This window comes from Dufourea novaeangliae, unplaced genomic scaffold (genome assembly GCF_001272555.1).
Source record: "Dufourea novaeangliae isolate 0120121106 unplaced genomic scaffold, ASM127255v1 scaffold16, whole genome shotgun sequence".
Lineage (NCBI taxonomy): Eukaryota > Metazoa > Arthropoda > Insecta > Hymenoptera > Halictidae > Dufourea > Dufourea novaeangliae.
Genome location: NW_015373891.1, coordinates 2,112,661 through 2,129,199, shown reverse-complemented (window position 1 = coordinate 2,129,199; position 16,539 = coordinate 2,112,661). Strand labels below are relative to the sequence as shown.

Below are 16,539 nucleotides of genomic sequence, written 5' to 3'. Positions count from 1 at the left end.
CTATTAGCCATTTTGAAAGTATACTACCAGCCAAAAGTATGGGACTGGAGGTCATAATTGATGCAACAGGAAGTTATTATTTTGTTACGGATTAAGTACGTATGCAAATTATTTCCCAATTAGTTTTAGCGTATTACTTTTATTAATTTCCACTTTTTTTAAAATACCCGGACCTGATCCCATACTTTTGGTCGGTAGTGTATTTGAAACATTTTTTAAAATATATTTTCTTATGAACGATGCGTTTGCTCACGATAAATAACGAACTAGTAGTTACAGTAAAACTGTTTTTCTAATGTTAATCTAATAATAATACTTATAATAATATTATTTATTAAAAATATTGTTTTGCACTGTACGTTAAGATTTTGAAACATGTTACTTATTAACAAAAGTATTAACAGAAAACGATGTTATTATCAATGCCTTTTAAAATTTTTTTATTCGACTGCAAATATTCCGGAAGTACCGGCTTTATTACACGATCGTTATTTAAGATAAAAACATTCTTGATGATTCCATCAAAGAGCTTTATCGCCCGATTTTACGGGATGACTCAATGATCCAAAGAGTGTAGCGTTGTGGTAATGAAATTTTCTGCGCAATTTGATAGGAAAGATATGAAAGTTTGATCGTTCGATGCGTCGATGGTGAAGTTGCTCGCTCGTCGAGATGATTTTAATGATTACGGGGTCGAGCAGGGGCGTGGGTGTATTAATTTGCATGCGAGATTAAACTATTCTAGGATTGCTCTGTATAATGCAAGGCTTCAAGGTAGCGGTTTGCGAAAAAAATTCGGTACGCCGTTGTCGTGGATCAACGTGAGTTCATACGCACTTGAGCAATAACGATTGTGAAAGTATTCAGGATATATTTATACAGGGAGGAAGGACTTTTTCAGATAACTCGGTTTATTATTAATTGTGATTTAACCCTTTGCGGACGTGTCTGTTTGAGGGGTGAGATGTCTATGACAGGTGCTACAGTGTACGCCAATAGGAGTTACATCGTCGAAAAGGATAACAAGCTTTTACGGTAATTAATTAACTATAAAAGCTATTGGCAAAAAAAAAAATTTCCAAACATAATATGAGGTCTTTTAAGTAACTTGAGAAACAATAACGTTCCTTTGTTCTATTTATTAATTTAATTATCTTAAAGAACTCAAATACAAGAAGTGCACATAAGAAGATAGAGATTTAAGAATAAATAGTACTTTAATTAGTTCCGTCATTAGGAAAATTGCTTAATAGACTTCCTAATCTCGTCCAAAATACTTAGTTCTTGTTGCTCTCACTTTACTCCTCAGTTCATGAAGCAGTCTGTGAATCATACACTCATGAATGTTAGACATTCCAAACATTACGACATATTCTTCATACACTGTTACAGTGCAGACCATGCTACTCATTCAGGTTTTTATGTCACATCCTAGAACCAAGAATTTAAATACATTAAGTTTGCTTACCTTAATTTGGGAAGTTTTTCTTGCATTAGATTAAATGAATGTAATATAAAGATTGCTTAACATTATACTATTTTATAGGGTATTTTTTAAATTCAAACAATTCAATGTCTTAATTTGACAACAACAATTACTACAAATATTCTCTCAATAAGATTTGATGTGCATTTAAAGTACTCAATAGGTTATGTAACGTATATATATATTTTTATCAATATGGTACATAAATATCACTGTTAAATCAATATAAGAATATCATGTATTAATTGAATATTGATGAAATAGTTTTATAAGTATACAAAGACCTATTCCATCTTCAGTAATTTAAACACTGGAGGCAGCCATCTTGTTTGCATCATAAACATTTCGATAGATCGATGCACGTATCGGTACGATTGATAAATAGGCGGTTTATTTGAATAGGACAATTTGATATAAAAATTAACGATTATGCAAGAAACTGGAATGAAGATTTCATTCGATAAACTATGATTTATTTTACATGTATTATAACATGGACATTTACAATTGTAAAGGAGTAATCTATACATCAGAAACGGGTTTTACGATATCAGATATTGAATAAAAATATTGATGATGAATGCTTTGGGCGTTGATGTAACGCGAATATCTCTTAAATGATTGCACGGATGTTTTATATTCCAAGTTCACTGTAACGAAACGTAAATAATATATATCACGACTAGATTAATTAAAATTTTTTAAAAGAAAAGATCCTATAACTCTCAAATTTTAATAAGGCTGTATTGAGTGGTACGCTTTGAAATAGCAAAGATTCACTTCGTACTATCGATCCACTAAATTAGTATTATTATTATTATGATTATTCCTTTTTATTACATAATATAATGATAAAATAGATTAAAATTTTGACATTCGGATTTATTAATTTTTGCAAATATGTGGATATCTGTGATACACAGGATCAATTCATGCTGTAATTTTTACGGCTTGAAACAAATGAAAAGCGCGCCACTCATGTAGAATAACTCCTAGCATCAGACGTATTTTGCACCTATTTTGGCAGTATTTTTAACAACTCGGAAACAACCCTCAAACGCAATTTCCTCATTCTTCATTTTCGTCCTAGTTTCGCATGTAGAATCCACCCTGATATTGTTCCACACTTTTATTAACAACCCTGTATATGTATAAAAAAAGTCATACCACTGAGTTCAACTTCCCAAGTTCTGTTAAATTACAAAGGCTAGTTAAAACTTGAGAGTTATACCTCTTCTTGCAAGAATTAGTATGAATTTTATTCAAATTACCGTGTGACGCGATGAGATTGATATAATTTTCCTGCATCCCACGTTACGAATCATTCTGTACCCCGGTGGACAACGTTTCGTTTGCGTTCTTTGCGGAAATGTCAGCGGCCTAGATTCGCTTCCAATTATCAGAGCCATCAGGAGAAGCGCGAAGATCACGAGACGCAGAGGTGCCATTTCAAATTTGATTTTTAACTTTTTATTACGATTTGTCACCTTTCTACGCGGCTGATCAACAATGTCTAGGTAGAAATTAACGACTGACGCAAGGGACAACGAAAACACCATTGATATACTCTCATTTTAGTGCGATTTCCCTCCCTCCCTCCCCCCGATTCGTTTATTCGCTGTAATTTGCGGTCAGAGTCCATATCCTGATCACGCACATTGTGGTTTCTATTTGATAATTACGTCAAATTTTTTCTGAGTTGCGATAAAGCAGGGAAACATTAACTGCGGTTAAAATTTTTGAATGACATCTCACGATGATTCATGTTGTTGCATCGAAGATCGAATCGAATGAAAATGTCCTGTTAATTCAATATCATCCCAGATAGGACAAAGACGGCTTATCTATTTTGCAGACAAGAAATTTTTGCTTTTTCATGTGTGAATATCTTATTACATGTAATAGTTGCGATGGGAGCAATTTTAGATTCCGAGGGAACAAATTGGGAGCAATTTTTTAAGATGAAAATTGTTAAGAAATATATTCACTCCAACTATTTTTCGGTCACACATACATACTCGGAGGCAAATGGAGGACAACGATGTCCGGGCGTGAGCACTCTCATTTTTTCTGTTATAACGTAGAGGGCAGAAGGCGCTAAAAAATCTCAAGATTAACAAATTTCAAAATATGTGGCACTAATAACTTCCATAATGATGATAAATCTATTCCATAAGGTAGTGATTATAAACATACAGTGATAAAAGAAAAATCATCTGACACAGGGCAGGTATCATATTTACAAACAATGAAGTAAATATTTTAATTATCGAAAGTTTCGATAAAATAGTCTTATATCAGTATTCAAGTCTATGTTAATTGTTTTACTGGAAATATTTCTATGCTCGAGTAATTTTCACCCTGACTTCGTCAATAAATAATATTTTTACAAACAGTAATACATTTTCTTACATATGAGGATGGAAATATGATTTTGAGAAGCAATGTCTTCCACAAAAATGAACGAAAGTCATGTTGCGGATGGAATGAGGTACGCATATACAGAGAATGACAATGATGCTGTAAAGAAAGAACCTCCTAATACGAATTCGGAGCAAATTGAAAAAAAAGAAAAGAAAAAAATAACTATAGAAGTAGATGAAGATGATCCGTGTCTCAAGGGTAAAGAGGGAGACGTACTCAGTAAATCAGTGATTCGGGTTCCTGGAACGGATCCACGGTAACTTTGTTTGATAATAATAATGACGGAGATATGGTTTTTTTTTTTTTATAAATTTAATCTTCTGATTTACATTAAATGTCTATCGCTTAGATTTCAGCAACAAAATCAGACGTTACGTTGTTGGGTAATGTACACCGATTTCTATCGCTGTGAACATATTTTAGGGGAAGGTTCGGACGCGTGTGCCTGGTTCAAACAAGTTTTCACGACTATATGCCCGAAGTATTGGATTGATCATTGGGACAATCTCAGAGCGGAAGGCAAATTTCCTTGGCATAAATATAAAACGCAAGGAGAATTTCCTGGTGATAAATACGGAGTTTAGGCAACCTACTGACCTAACGTACATCTAGGGCGGAAACTTACATAATTAAGAGTAAAAGAATAAATACACGATTAAAAAAAAATATCAATCTTTTTATTATACAGGTACAAGATTTTTTACGAGGTAACTTATATAGAAGTATGAAATGAATATTTGTTGCAATGTCCGATGTTGGCCTGTTCTACGGCTGTCTTCAACAATCGGTCAATAATTTCTTCTTTTATTCTTTCCTTACATTAACCACACTAACTACTTGCTGTTTATATGACACTTTTTACAGTATGTAAAAAATAAACACTTGCAGCGAATCTGCCTTAAACTTTTTGATAGAATATAAGCTTGAAATAGCACAGTATTAAAAATTTTGTTCTGTTTAAAATTTAAGATTCTTACATAATAAAATGGTTATCTTAATTTGTGCACAAACTCCTGCCATGATGAAGAGAACTTACCATCTTCAGGTGTGACTTCTTCGGTTGTTATCAGGATTATGCTACCCATATAAGGATATTGCTTCGTCAGAAACAGTATCTGTAATTCGAAGAGTAACAACACTTAGAATAGGAAAAGTTTCTCCGCTCTGATGTTGAGACGAGTTTCTGAAAACTGTGATCGATTTAAATGAAAGGCTTGATTGGATTCTTATTTCATAAAGCCCTCTGAATCTTATGATTAAAGATTAAAACCACCTTACGTATAACTTAACAATGCCACTTTAGTAGCTATATGCTACTTGGCTTGATTCTCTCTTTGATGAACGAAATGACATTCCCCATCGTTGCACGTTCCCATCAGATCATATGGGCAAAGGACGCCATTGGGATTCGTATTCCTGGTTAAGAATGACAAAAAACACAAAAAAATGCTAAAAAATTTTGTAGCATTTGAATGTGGAAGGAGTTAGTACATCTAAAAAGCAGTTACGGGAAAACCGCTGAAAAATTTAGACAGCAAAACCCACCTTGGCACTTTGAAGTGTACTAATATTGATTCATAAGGTAACACCATCTTCTTGATCTGCTGTTCCACTTCCGGTTTCGCAGAAGTCCTGCCTTGGTTGCTACATTCGGCGGTTAATCCAGACGTATTGTTTTCCGATGATTCTTGCTGGTCCGGTGTTTGAGAGTCTTTTAAGGGAGGAATACTAGAAACTGTAACAGGGGCACTACACAAATCCAGTTGTCTACTAGATGCTTCTTCTTGCATGTTGTTTTCTTGGGGTTTATCTTCATTATCATTAACGGACGAGTCATTCACTGTCACGTGTTCTATTATATTTACTACAGTAGTTTCTGCAGGTGCAGTATCTTCACTTTCGTTTGTTTCCGTTAAATAGTCATCATTCTTACTTAAGATTGTTGTATCAACATTATTTACAATGTCTTCTTCTTCTTCTTCTAACAAGATTTTACTTTGTGACAGATCCGAATGGACAGTTGATACAGTATCTTCTAACCTCACCGAGCCGTATGCTTCAGAAAGACTGATAGATGGTACTTTCTTCCGTGAAAGTTCCCGCGTGTGATTGGCCACTTCTTTTAATCTACTATCTACAAGTTGTGCTCCAGCGTCAGGTACTCTAAAAAATAAATAACGTTTTTTAAAAGATGATATTTGTCATTCGAAATCATTATAACATATCCACTTATACTGTACTTGTATTCTTTTCCTACAATTCTACTTCCCAAACTCGAACAAATCCTTGCAAGTTTAAAACATTCTTGCCGGCCTGTATTGATTTTCGCATGTGCCGACACTACCTTAGGACCTATACTATTTATACGATTACGCTGCAGTTGTAATCTTTCCTCAGCTACTTTCAGTTGTTCTCTGAGTTTCTTCACTTCTGCAACTAAGTTTGTCTGAAGATCCCGTTCCACATGCCACTCACGAAGATTACCAGACATTTCTGCCAAGTCCGTCACAATATTATACCTATACAATATGATAATATAAATAAATAATTATTCTACGTTACAATGAATAACTTCTGATGTATATAATACCGTTTCAAAACTAATTTTTGTTCAGTATCCATTAGACGTCGTTCTTGTTCCGCTCGTGAAAGATTCATCAGAGTGTTTAGCTCCGTTTTCACGTCCCTTTTAATCGTATCCCAATTTTCTTCTATACTCTTCTTGTCATTTGATAATAGATTACTATTAAACAATGAAAAACTATCATCCTTACTGTCTGCGACGGAACTTAGTGACCTATTATTATCTCCCTCATATTGTGAAAGTCGAATTGTTGATTCTGATGTATCAACACTTTCCTCTTTTTCTATTGTCTGACTGCTTTTTGATAAAATAACAGTCGACGCATCTGAATCAACTGTATCGTTGTTACCGCGAGTATTAGATGTAATTATTTCATTTTCAACGGATTGCACAGGTTGATTGATATCTTGATCACCTATACTTTTATTACTAGTATCTTTATTTCCAGAAATATTTTCATTTTGACTAATTACTGTCTCGTTATTTAAGGTCACTTTATCATGTATTGTTACCACTCGTTCATTCGTGTCACTCTTGACTTGAATTTGTACAAATTTTCGATTTACTTCATCCGTGGACAGAATTTTCAAGCCCTGTGAAACTATATGCTTCGTTGCGATTTCATTCTGCGATTCAAATACTTTACATGGCAACTGTACAGTTTTTCCAATACTGTTACCATCTTTGCTTGAACTATTTTCATTGGATATGCGTATGTTAAGATTTGTCGTTAAGTTTGATATTATTTTTGCGTGGCTTGGATTCGTGTTTCCTTCCTTATCCATACTATTTATTTTATTGGTATTTGTATGTTTTATTACATCTAAATTCTTCGAATAATTTTCTTTATTAAGTTGTGTATTTAAATTTTGGTTTTTTGTAGATCCAATTTGACTTATTTTCGAATGTAACTCTCTATTTGGGCTGTTGGATGGCACCGATTTTGATGATGCTTGGATATTTGTATTCTTTACTGAACTGTTATTCTCTGTAGTTCTGTGTAGTTTCAGTTTTTCTCGTTCTAAAATCTGTTGCTTCAATCGATGATATTCTTCTTGCTGGGATGCAGGTAAATGACGTACAGCCTGTAATTATGTTCAAGTGATTAAATGTCTTATACAAAGTAAAATGTTATAATATACAAGTCTTACCAATGGTGTATGATTGGACGAATTTTCCAGTTTTGTTGTCAATGCTGTATCTCTTTTAGGTGTCTGTGATATTGGAGTTGGTCTTGCAGCTGCCATAGATTCTTGTTTCTTTCGTACAGCTCGCAAAAATTGATCTAAGTTCTTTTCGAATTCAGCTGTAGGATTCGCCGTTGATTGATGTTTATCCGATGTCATTGAATTGATCGAAGCTGCTATTTTCTTGGCATGCTGTTCAGATTCAGAATCACTTTCTGTGTCGGATTCTAAATTGATCACTATTTTTTGTGTGTCAGGCACTATTTTTGTGTTGGCTGACCATTTATTGTCACTAGAATGTACTTTAGTAACAATTTTGTTTTCTGTTATCTTCTGTTTGCTGTATTGCACAGCTTTTTGTACATTTAATTTCTTTTGAATCATTGTATTTTGGTACTTCTTTGCATTGTTTACAACTTTCGTACTTGCTGGAATTGGAATTCTTTTCATAACTTTCTTTTGTGGACCCTTAGTCGTAGGATTTAATCTTTTCCTCCCAGAATTGATGGTAGGTAATGTCTTAACAGTTTGGCTAGGTGGACTTTCTTCTGAAGCAATTGTATTATTTACTTTTTCTTTTGAATTCGATTGATTTTTATCATTCTCGGAAGCAACGGAATTTGCATGTTGGTTGGATGAAGATATTAAACTCTTAGTGTTTGCTACATTTACTGTGTCAGCTATGGACAATGCAACTTTGGGAACAGTTTGATTTGTATTTGTAAGTATCTGATTGGTACTATTTGATATTGCAGCCACAGTTGTGCTTGGAGTTGACAGATTTTGGTTGGTTATTTTCGTTCGTTTTGGTAAAGAAGCTAATAAAATTGCTCTTAGTGCTTCCTCATCTTCATCTAAACTTTGCCTTCTATCATCTGTATTTTTTACTTGTTCTGCTACATCACCAGAGAAGGTATCTTTATGCTGTACATTGCTTTCATTTGTTTCTGAAGAACTTCGATTTCTTTTATTAACACCATCTTTTGATGTTTCTAAGTTAACTAGATTTGTGTTATCTTCTATATTGTTACACTTTGCAAGTTCAGCTGTGTTATTTATTTGTTTATCTAACATATGTACATTTTTACTATTTGTAGCTTTTGTATTATGTTCTTTGGTAACCAGTTGTATACTACCAGTACTTTTTCTTCTCACTCCCTTCTTTGCAGATTTTTTCTTCTTTTGTGTCTGACTTATATTATCACAAGTTTTACCTGGACATTCTGCATTCGCAGTTTCATTATTTTGTACCAAAGTTGCATTATTATTACTTTCTACCTGTGAGCCATCTTCATTGATAGGTATTTTGTTAATGTGATCTTCATATAAAGAATCGTGAAATGCAGTAGGTATTGTTAAAACAGAATGTGATTTTTGCGGGAACGACATCAATTTCATTGGTTTGAAACAAGTATTTGTCTTTGTAGTCGCATCATCATTCAAAGTAACTGGCTGCATTTCTGCATTTTTAAAGGTTGGTTCTTGCGGTATTATAGTCTTCCTTACAGGTAAGGTTTGTTGCAACTGTTTATTCGTTTTTAAAATTGACGAAGGGACAAGTGTTCTGCTAATCAGTGTTGGTATTTTATTTATGTCTTTGGTAACATCTGGTATTCCCTTCATATAAAGGGGTTCCGGTATCGTATTTTTTATGTTCTCTGTTACATTTTCAGGAATGCATTCTATACTCTTTCCGTTTTTAATCGAGTCAATTAACGGACTTGCATCCACATCAGTTTCAGGGAGATCATCGATTGTTATCAATGAACTGGCTGGTGATACTGACCCTCTTAAAGATGTTGCATCAGAACCAACAGCAGGATTCATAGAAAGTGTTTCTATATCATCTAAATGTTCATCAATATTTGTATTGTCTATTTGTTTTATTGTTTCTGTATGCTGTATTGCTGATATATGATTGTACTGTTCATTATTTTCATGTACATTCGAAGTGCAAGAACCCATAGATGCTAAGGAAGAATTTGACGTAGCAATTGGCCCAAGAGTCTGTGAAAGTGCATGGGATAAATCAGGATCATACACAGGAGTATCAGTTGGAGAATAAGGTGTCTCCTGACTTAAATTATTATCTACAAAGTTGGAAGTATTATTACTTTTGAAAACATTTACATGAGGATTATGTACTTTTGTATAGCCAGTTCTAGTGGCCTCTGGTGTATTTGTCGGTGAATATTGCATATTTGTATTTGGTGTAGAATAAAATGTATTTTGTGATGCTGCATAATATGCAACATTCGTTAAGTAACTTCGGTTTTCAATTATTTTGCCCTGATAAGACTTCTGATCATCCTGATTAGATGGTACAGATGCATGAAAACTTGGACTATTATTAATTTCGTTAAGATTGATAAATGATACATCAGATGGCTGAATACCTAATAATTCTGTGTCAATAGGTATGTTCACAGTAATTTTATCTGTTGGAGAATATGGTAATTTTTCTTTTTCCCTTTCAACATCTGTATCTATGTCCATGTCTTCTGTGTGATTATTTTCATGCATAGGAAGTGGAGTATGTGGTGGCGATGCAAAGTGCAATAATTCTTCACCTGGTATAGGAATACTGTCCAAAAAGCTTTGAGTAAATGGACTCTCACTCCGGGATACATTAGATTTCTTATATTTCCCCGACTTCATACCTTTCTGAACTCTATTCTGATGCTTCTTCAATACTGCTGAACGAAGTGCAATCATTCTTAATTCCAAGTCTTCTTCGTCTTGATCATCATCTAGACAAGTACTTACTTTTTTCATAATTTCAGTAATCGGTTGTTCATTTTGTTTATTTGATTTCTTTTGTTTTGTTTCTAGTGCTTTTTGTCTTAGTAATGCTATGTCTTCTTCGTCATCTGGATCATTAAGTTCTGTTTTATTTATTCGTGTACTGGACCCATCCTTAGAGAAGTTTGTTATATCACTATTATTGTCACAGACTCCTTTCATCATATGTGATAACTTCTCTTTTAAAGAGGAAGCATGCTCTTTATTTTTATTCAGAGTTTGTTCTAATGAATGGGTTCCTATTGAATCTAAATGTCGAACTTTTTTCAATAATTTATGGTTATCGGTGTAATTATGAGATGAAGACATCAAATCAATATGAGATGTTTTTCTTGGTATTGTTTTCCCTGGTGATCGATATGGTGAACGCTTAGGAGATTTCAGCCTTCTGGGAGACCTTCTCATTGGTGGTGATCTAGCATGCATAACTGGAGATTTTGATCTCCTGAAAGGAGAATGTGGTCTCACAAGTGATCTATGCCTTCTGGGAGGTGACCTCGAAGGTACTCTTGGTCTGTTAGGTCTACGAGGAGGACTTATTTCTCTATGGTGTGACCTCGAAGAACTAGTTTCTGTTATATTATGTTTTAATGTACCAACACATTCTGACACAGATATATCCACAGTGGATGAAGAAACTAAATCATCAATTGTCAATATAGACGCATGAGTTCTTTTTCTCTTTTTCTTCTTCTTCATTTTAACTTTTGATGAACGTATCACAATTTGTTTAGAATTATCTGCAAGACCAACGATTTCCATATCACTATCACTTGAGATAGGCACAAGGTCATCGTTTTTTTCCTGAAGTGTAGAGGCTACATGCTTGGCTCCAAAACATCCTGTTTCTTTAACCTGGTGACGATTTTCTTTTCCTTGGACTGCATCTTGTAGAACAAGGTCAACCTCTACTTGATTAGGACATGATATGCAGAGGATGATAATGCATTTATCAAACATCTTTAATTTTTATATTAAAAAATAATAGAACAGACAGATTGGATAATATATTAAAATTTAGATTAGTATTCAAATAGTACTTCTAAGAAACTGTATAATTAGATAAAATTATATACAAACTAAAGTAATTCTAAATCTATAAATTAAAAATGATGAATTAAATATAATCTAAGCGTATATTGATGTGATATTTAATTTTTATATGTTGTTTCCAATTGCCAGTTTAATAAATTTAACAATTTTAATAGACTTACCTCGTCTGTTAGGGCCTTTAGGACGATAAAACTTGGCAGGAGCTGGGCACCACATTGTATTGTGTTCCGTTGACAAGCAGTTAGAGCACTGAGAAGCTCTAGTTCCGTATCCATAATTCGGGTGTCCTTCCTCGGAAGAACTCACATCTTCCAACGATATTTCACCTTCTTCTTTCTCGTCCAGCACTTCAATTGCTTCGGTACACCCACTCGATAAATCGCTAGCCATTCTTAGACTTACCCTCGAACCATATGCAACTAACCTCGTCCATCCGTGATAATCAGAAACGTATTATCTCCCATAAAAAGTACGATTAATTATGCGTGAGTAATATCTATCTATGATTTCTTTCGCTGATCTAAACCTGGTATACGCACATACCACCACAATGAATAATTGCGCGATAATGATCTTTCTATTTACGGGAATATGCAATAAATAAATTATACTTTAACAAGCCTGATGATTTCTACAGTAATAACAAAGAAACTCCACCACAAGATTTGATTTTATCGTAGTTGTGTATTTTCGCTCCTATACGCATGCAATAACTTCACCTGACTTCGCCATACTGCATAAATGTAGTTTTCAACATGTGATAAGAATGGCTGGTATTCATTGATACCAATATGTTCTGAAATTAGACACTAGAATTTCACTAGAAACAGGTGGAACACAAAATATTATAGATGATTTTCAGAACACACATGAACTTTATAATTTTAATAGTCTTTTTATATATTTCAATTAAACGTAAGATTATTCATGTTTCATATTTTGTATTTATTATATTTTCATAAAAATATTCGTTTGAAACTAAAGAAGAAAATACGATGTACAGAATACACTATATTATAAAATAGATGTTATACAATGATATACAAATTGCAATCTAATTTTCGAGCTCCTTTCGTACTAAAACGGGAATACTAATTGTTATTTCCGTTTGTTCTCAATTTTGTGTGAAGTACATTGAATTTCGGTGAAACATGATTCTCAAGCAAATCTTTGTCGAACATAAAACGTGACAATGCCTGATCACCAATTCCAGATAAAACAGCTACGAATCTTCCCATTTCATTAACGCTTTTCATTTGATCTTCCATAAAACCAGTAACAATAAAATCACTTGCGTTTAAATCGCCATGCTTCTCCGCTACGACGTTTACAGCAACTAGTTTGTCGCTTACTTCAATTTCTAATTCCAAAGCCGTCTAAACAGATGCGCATATATTAGAAATTAGATAATACTATTTATATATTTCGAACATTTAAATGCTATATTACGTCAATACTGGCAAGATAAGGTGCATGACTAAACCGGAATAAAGATTAACTGTCGACCACATATTGCTTATTAAAAATATTATGTACTTTGAACGCGTGCAGGGGACATTTCCAATCTTGATCGGTGGGTTGCTTCACGTTGCACAAATTAACACAACCTCCGCGCATTTTAACGTAATTTACAAATCTGAGAGCATGTTCGTGCTCTTCGTGATGCATTTGCATGAAGAACGATTCGCAACCGGGCAATGCAACATCGGCGCGTCCGAAATATGCAGCCTAGAGGAAATAATTAATACCACAGAAGTTTGTGGTCAAATAATATGTATGGTATATAGAAAGATTTGCAAGATAAAAAGGATTGTAAATGTTACCATAGAAAGATAATAATAAAATGCCTTCAGTTCAGCATTTATTTGCGCGTTCAATATTGCTTCGGTTTCCTCGTGAAATTTAAATTTAGCTGTTTTTCCACTCGGCCATTTCATCGGTTTATCAATGCATTCATTAGGTTTTTCACCGCAACTGGAGGTGTACGATCTTGCAAAAAACGTTTCTGCATTGTGTTTCTGTGACTGTAATTCGAACATTCTCCAAGAATTATCAATCATTTTGTCAAGCGGCGACTGACGTAACAAATCCTTTACTCAATAACATAAAAACTTACTTTTTACTGGATAATTTTTGAGCACGAGATAACACGTTATCGAGAATTTTTCTACAGCAGGATGGCTTCAGCATTTTTTTTATTCAATTACATATAATTTACTAACAGGTTTGTTACAGAACCGAATAAAATTTTGACGTTTACATGTCACGGCGCAGATTCGCAATTTTTTGAGCGGTATATACTCAGTAGTTACGTAATAGTAAACATGGTAAAAAACACGAATCGAGAATTCGTAATTATTAAGTTTATTTATTACGATTACAGTTTACTCAACGTTCTGCAATACAGTAGAATATTTGCCATATTTGTTAATATATTAGTGGCTACGAATCGTTCTTGAAATTGACATCCGGTTGAAGGCTCCTAAAGTTTATTTGCGAAGTAATTTGACGGTGTGACGTAAATATTGGCAATTCTTTTCCAACTGATGCTAGCTACAGCACCTAACCGTCTCACGAGTTCTTTAAATGGGGCGTTTCCTTTTTCTAAATCGGTATAACGTACAATTCTTTCTCTCATTTTATGCTGTCCGATTATCCGTGAACGATCTATTCGTCGACAGGCATAAACTCATTTCAGATCAATAGCATCGGTTTTGTAGTAGAGATTTTAATCTCTAAACTCTTTATCAAAAACGTATACACCCAGACCCTCGCCTACTCTTTCCAAATTCGTCACATGATCGGCGATTTCCTTGATAGAATCAACTTGCTCCTGCAAGAACTCAGTCTCCAGGAAGTCCAGGAAATTCGGATCATTGTGCGTCGACGCCAGTGCGTGTAACTGTAGAAGACTCTGAAAATTGTAAAAGTATTTAAAAAAAAAAATGTATGTCACCTAATATAATCGTATTGTGATTTTGTGATCGGATAACATCTATACTGTACGTAATTGAAAAAGAAAATGAAAAAAAAAAGAAGACTGGAGGAGCTGGGATTTGAACCCAGGACTTTCCGCATGCGAAGCGGACACTCTACCACTGAGTTACACCCCCTGTTGAAAGTAACTGTACTAAAATTGTACTTACCGAACGATTCGACTGAACTTCGAAAATATTAAGTTACTATGTTAGTCAAATTAACAAATGCAGTCTAACTAGAACTATTTTTTTTTAAATATATACTAATAACATACTACTAAAATATTTATATGTGTATTGTTAACACGTTTAAAATAAAATACTATGCGATAGCAGTGACTTTTATGATTTCAATGTATTTTTATGAATATCCACCTCGTTAACACTCATCTCTAGATCAAGTGCGTCTGACATAGCATCCTTAGCGCTGACCCAGTCATTCTTTGGCGGGCATTCAATGGCTGTCAGAAGGATGCTACCGCCTCTCTTGTTTTGATAACTCATGAATTTCATCGCGTGTTCTCTTTCCTCGTCGGAAGCGTGTTTGAAGTATTTCTGAAGACCCGGCAACGCGACATCGCTTCTATCGAAGTAATAACACTGGAAGAGAGCGACTTTAGCAGACGACAGTTTTACGACTAGGGAAGATCATTTCGATTAAAAAATGTTTTCACAAAAAATGAATGTCGCGTTAAAAATAGCCACTTTATCGATACTTTGACTGACCATGGACAAGTAAACGTAACTCGCGTACAGTTCCAAAGTGATTTGCTTGTTAAGGGCTTCCTCACATTCCTCGTGGAAGTTCTGTCTGATTCGATTCATGATGCTCCTTGTTGAAACTGACCGACAAAAGGAAACGTGAATTTAAAACGCACACAACGATGAGTAACACTGGTCTCGTGGTGATTTACAACACAAACAAAAGAGTCATGAGTCTGACTTGCGCCTTCAAAACATACTGCATCGTGTACAAGCAGACGATGCTGGATTATGGTGCACGCATGCGCGAATATGCACTTCTTATCGATTGAAACCGCGAGTCTGAAATCGCGACCTTGAATGTAAAAACAATAACCCTAATAGTCATAATAACAATAATTGTAATAATGATATTAAAAAATGGTAACGTTTTTTACATCTTAACAGTGATACTGCCGTATGTACTACAAGGAAAACAATGGAAAGTAAAGAATGGAAAAGTAAAAACTAAATTAAAATATATACACATGATTGATAATGTTATCGCGAATGTTCGAGATTCAGCAATTGTTTTTCCAATCCAACCCTGTAACAACATAATAAAAACATATAGAATATTTTCAATCCTGATATAATTAATCGTACATACATTTTTGTATTTATTAATTCTGAGAATGTTACGTACTTTATGTTGAAAGGAACTAGGCATTCTTTAAAACGGTATATAATTACAAGTTAAGGTAAACCTGTATAATCATAAATTATCAATTTATCGATTTCAGTTTTTTACTTGTAGAACGAATATTATGTTTAGGTATCATAGAAATAGAACATTTCTAATTCGTATTTCTTGTTTTCCTCTTGCATTTACGTCAGTTCAAGAAAATGCGCAACAGAATAACGCGTGTTCAGAAAGCGTTCTTAATTTTCTTGGTTCTTCTAAGCCAATGAAAAGTTGTGTGATAGTTTCGTTTGGATGAGTTTCCAAACGCATAAAGAAAATGGAAAATGCACGAGTGTGTCACAATGAATGTTCCACAAGGAAGTAAACTTGGTATTTTAAAGTTTATATTTTAGAATAGTATTTCATTTTGAATGTTTTAATATTATACTCTTCGTTTTTGTCTTCTAGTTTCTTTAATATTTTAGTGGTTCATGATAAACGGAAATATATATTTAGTACCCGCTTATAGGTTATACGTATGAGATTCTGGAGCTTCTATTTATATATAAAAGTATGCGTTTGTAATTTGTGATTTTTTCAGTCAGTTATGTGACTATCTAGAATTTCCAGAACATAACATGATCAAGGAAACATAAATA

General features: G+C 34.0%; 4 protein-coding genes and 1 non-coding gene across 7 annotated transcripts; 1 reads left to right on the top strand and 4 right to left on the bottom strand.

Annotated features, from left to right (window-relative positions):
* Window positions 1-3,930: 3,930 nt before the first annotated feature.
* LOC107187742 lies at window positions 3,931-4,494 on the top strand. Its single transcript, XM_015575910.1, has 2 exons — window positions 3,931-4,166; window positions 4,260-4,494. Exons 1-2 carry the CDS (start codon window positions 3,931-3,933, stop codon window positions 4,492-4,494), a joined length of 471 nt encoding a protein of 156 aa, XP_015431396.1.
* A 372-nt stretch (window positions 4,495-4,866) lies between these two features.
* On the bottom strand, window positions 4,867-12,257 carry LOC107187960. 3 transcript variants are annotated; one of them, XM_015576179.1, is made up of 7 exons: window positions 11,961-12,257; window positions 11,698-11,892; window positions 7,646-11,370; window positions 6,501-7,579; window positions 6,151-6,429; window positions 5,456-6,073; window positions 4,867-5,326 (listed from the first exon to the last, which is right to left on the bottom strand). In XM_015576179.1, exons 1-7 carry the CDS (start codon window positions 11,998-12,000, stop codon window positions 5,224-5,226), a joined length of 6,039 nt encoding a protein of 2,012 aa, XP_015431665.1. In that variant the 5' UTR covers window positions 12,001-12,257; the 3' UTR covers window positions 4,867-5,223. The 3 variants fall into 3 exon arrangements, with proteins under 3 accessions (XP_015431665.1, XP_015431658.1, XP_015431673.1); XM_015576172.1 differs by having other exon boundaries at window positions 7,646-11,391; window positions 11,698-12,257; XM_015576187.1 differs by having other exon boundaries at window positions 11,698-12,257.
* A 370-nt stretch (window positions 12,258-12,627) lies between these two features.
* Window positions 12,628-13,596, bottom strand: LOC107187733 (soma ferritin-like). The gene is made up of 3 exons (XM_015575898.1): window positions 13,360-13,596; window positions 13,073-13,264; window positions 12,628-12,912 (listed from the first exon to the last, which is right to left on the bottom strand). The coding sequence occupies exons 1-3, from the start codon at window positions 13,594-13,596 to the stop codon at window positions 12,628-12,630; spliced, it is 714 nt and encodes a 237-aa protein (XP_015431384.1).
* Window positions 13,597-13,959: 363 nt separating this feature from the next.
* On the bottom strand, window positions 13,960-15,397 carry LOC107188104 (soma ferritin-like). The gene is made up of 3 exons (XM_015576354.1): window positions 15,241-15,397; window positions 14,890-15,114; window positions 13,960-14,450 (listed from the first exon to the last, which is right to left on the bottom strand). The coding sequence occupies exons 1-3, from the start codon at window positions 15,337-15,339 to the stop codon at window positions 14,265-14,267; spliced, it is 510 nt and encodes a 169-aa protein (XP_015431840.1). The 5' UTR covers window positions 15,340-15,397; the 3' UTR covers window positions 13,960-14,264.
* Window positions 14,578-14,649, bottom strand: Trnaa-cgc. Its single transcript has one exon. It is a non-coding gene; the product is annotated as a tRNA-Ala (tRNA).
* Window positions 15,398-16,539: the final 1,142 nt, after the last annotated feature.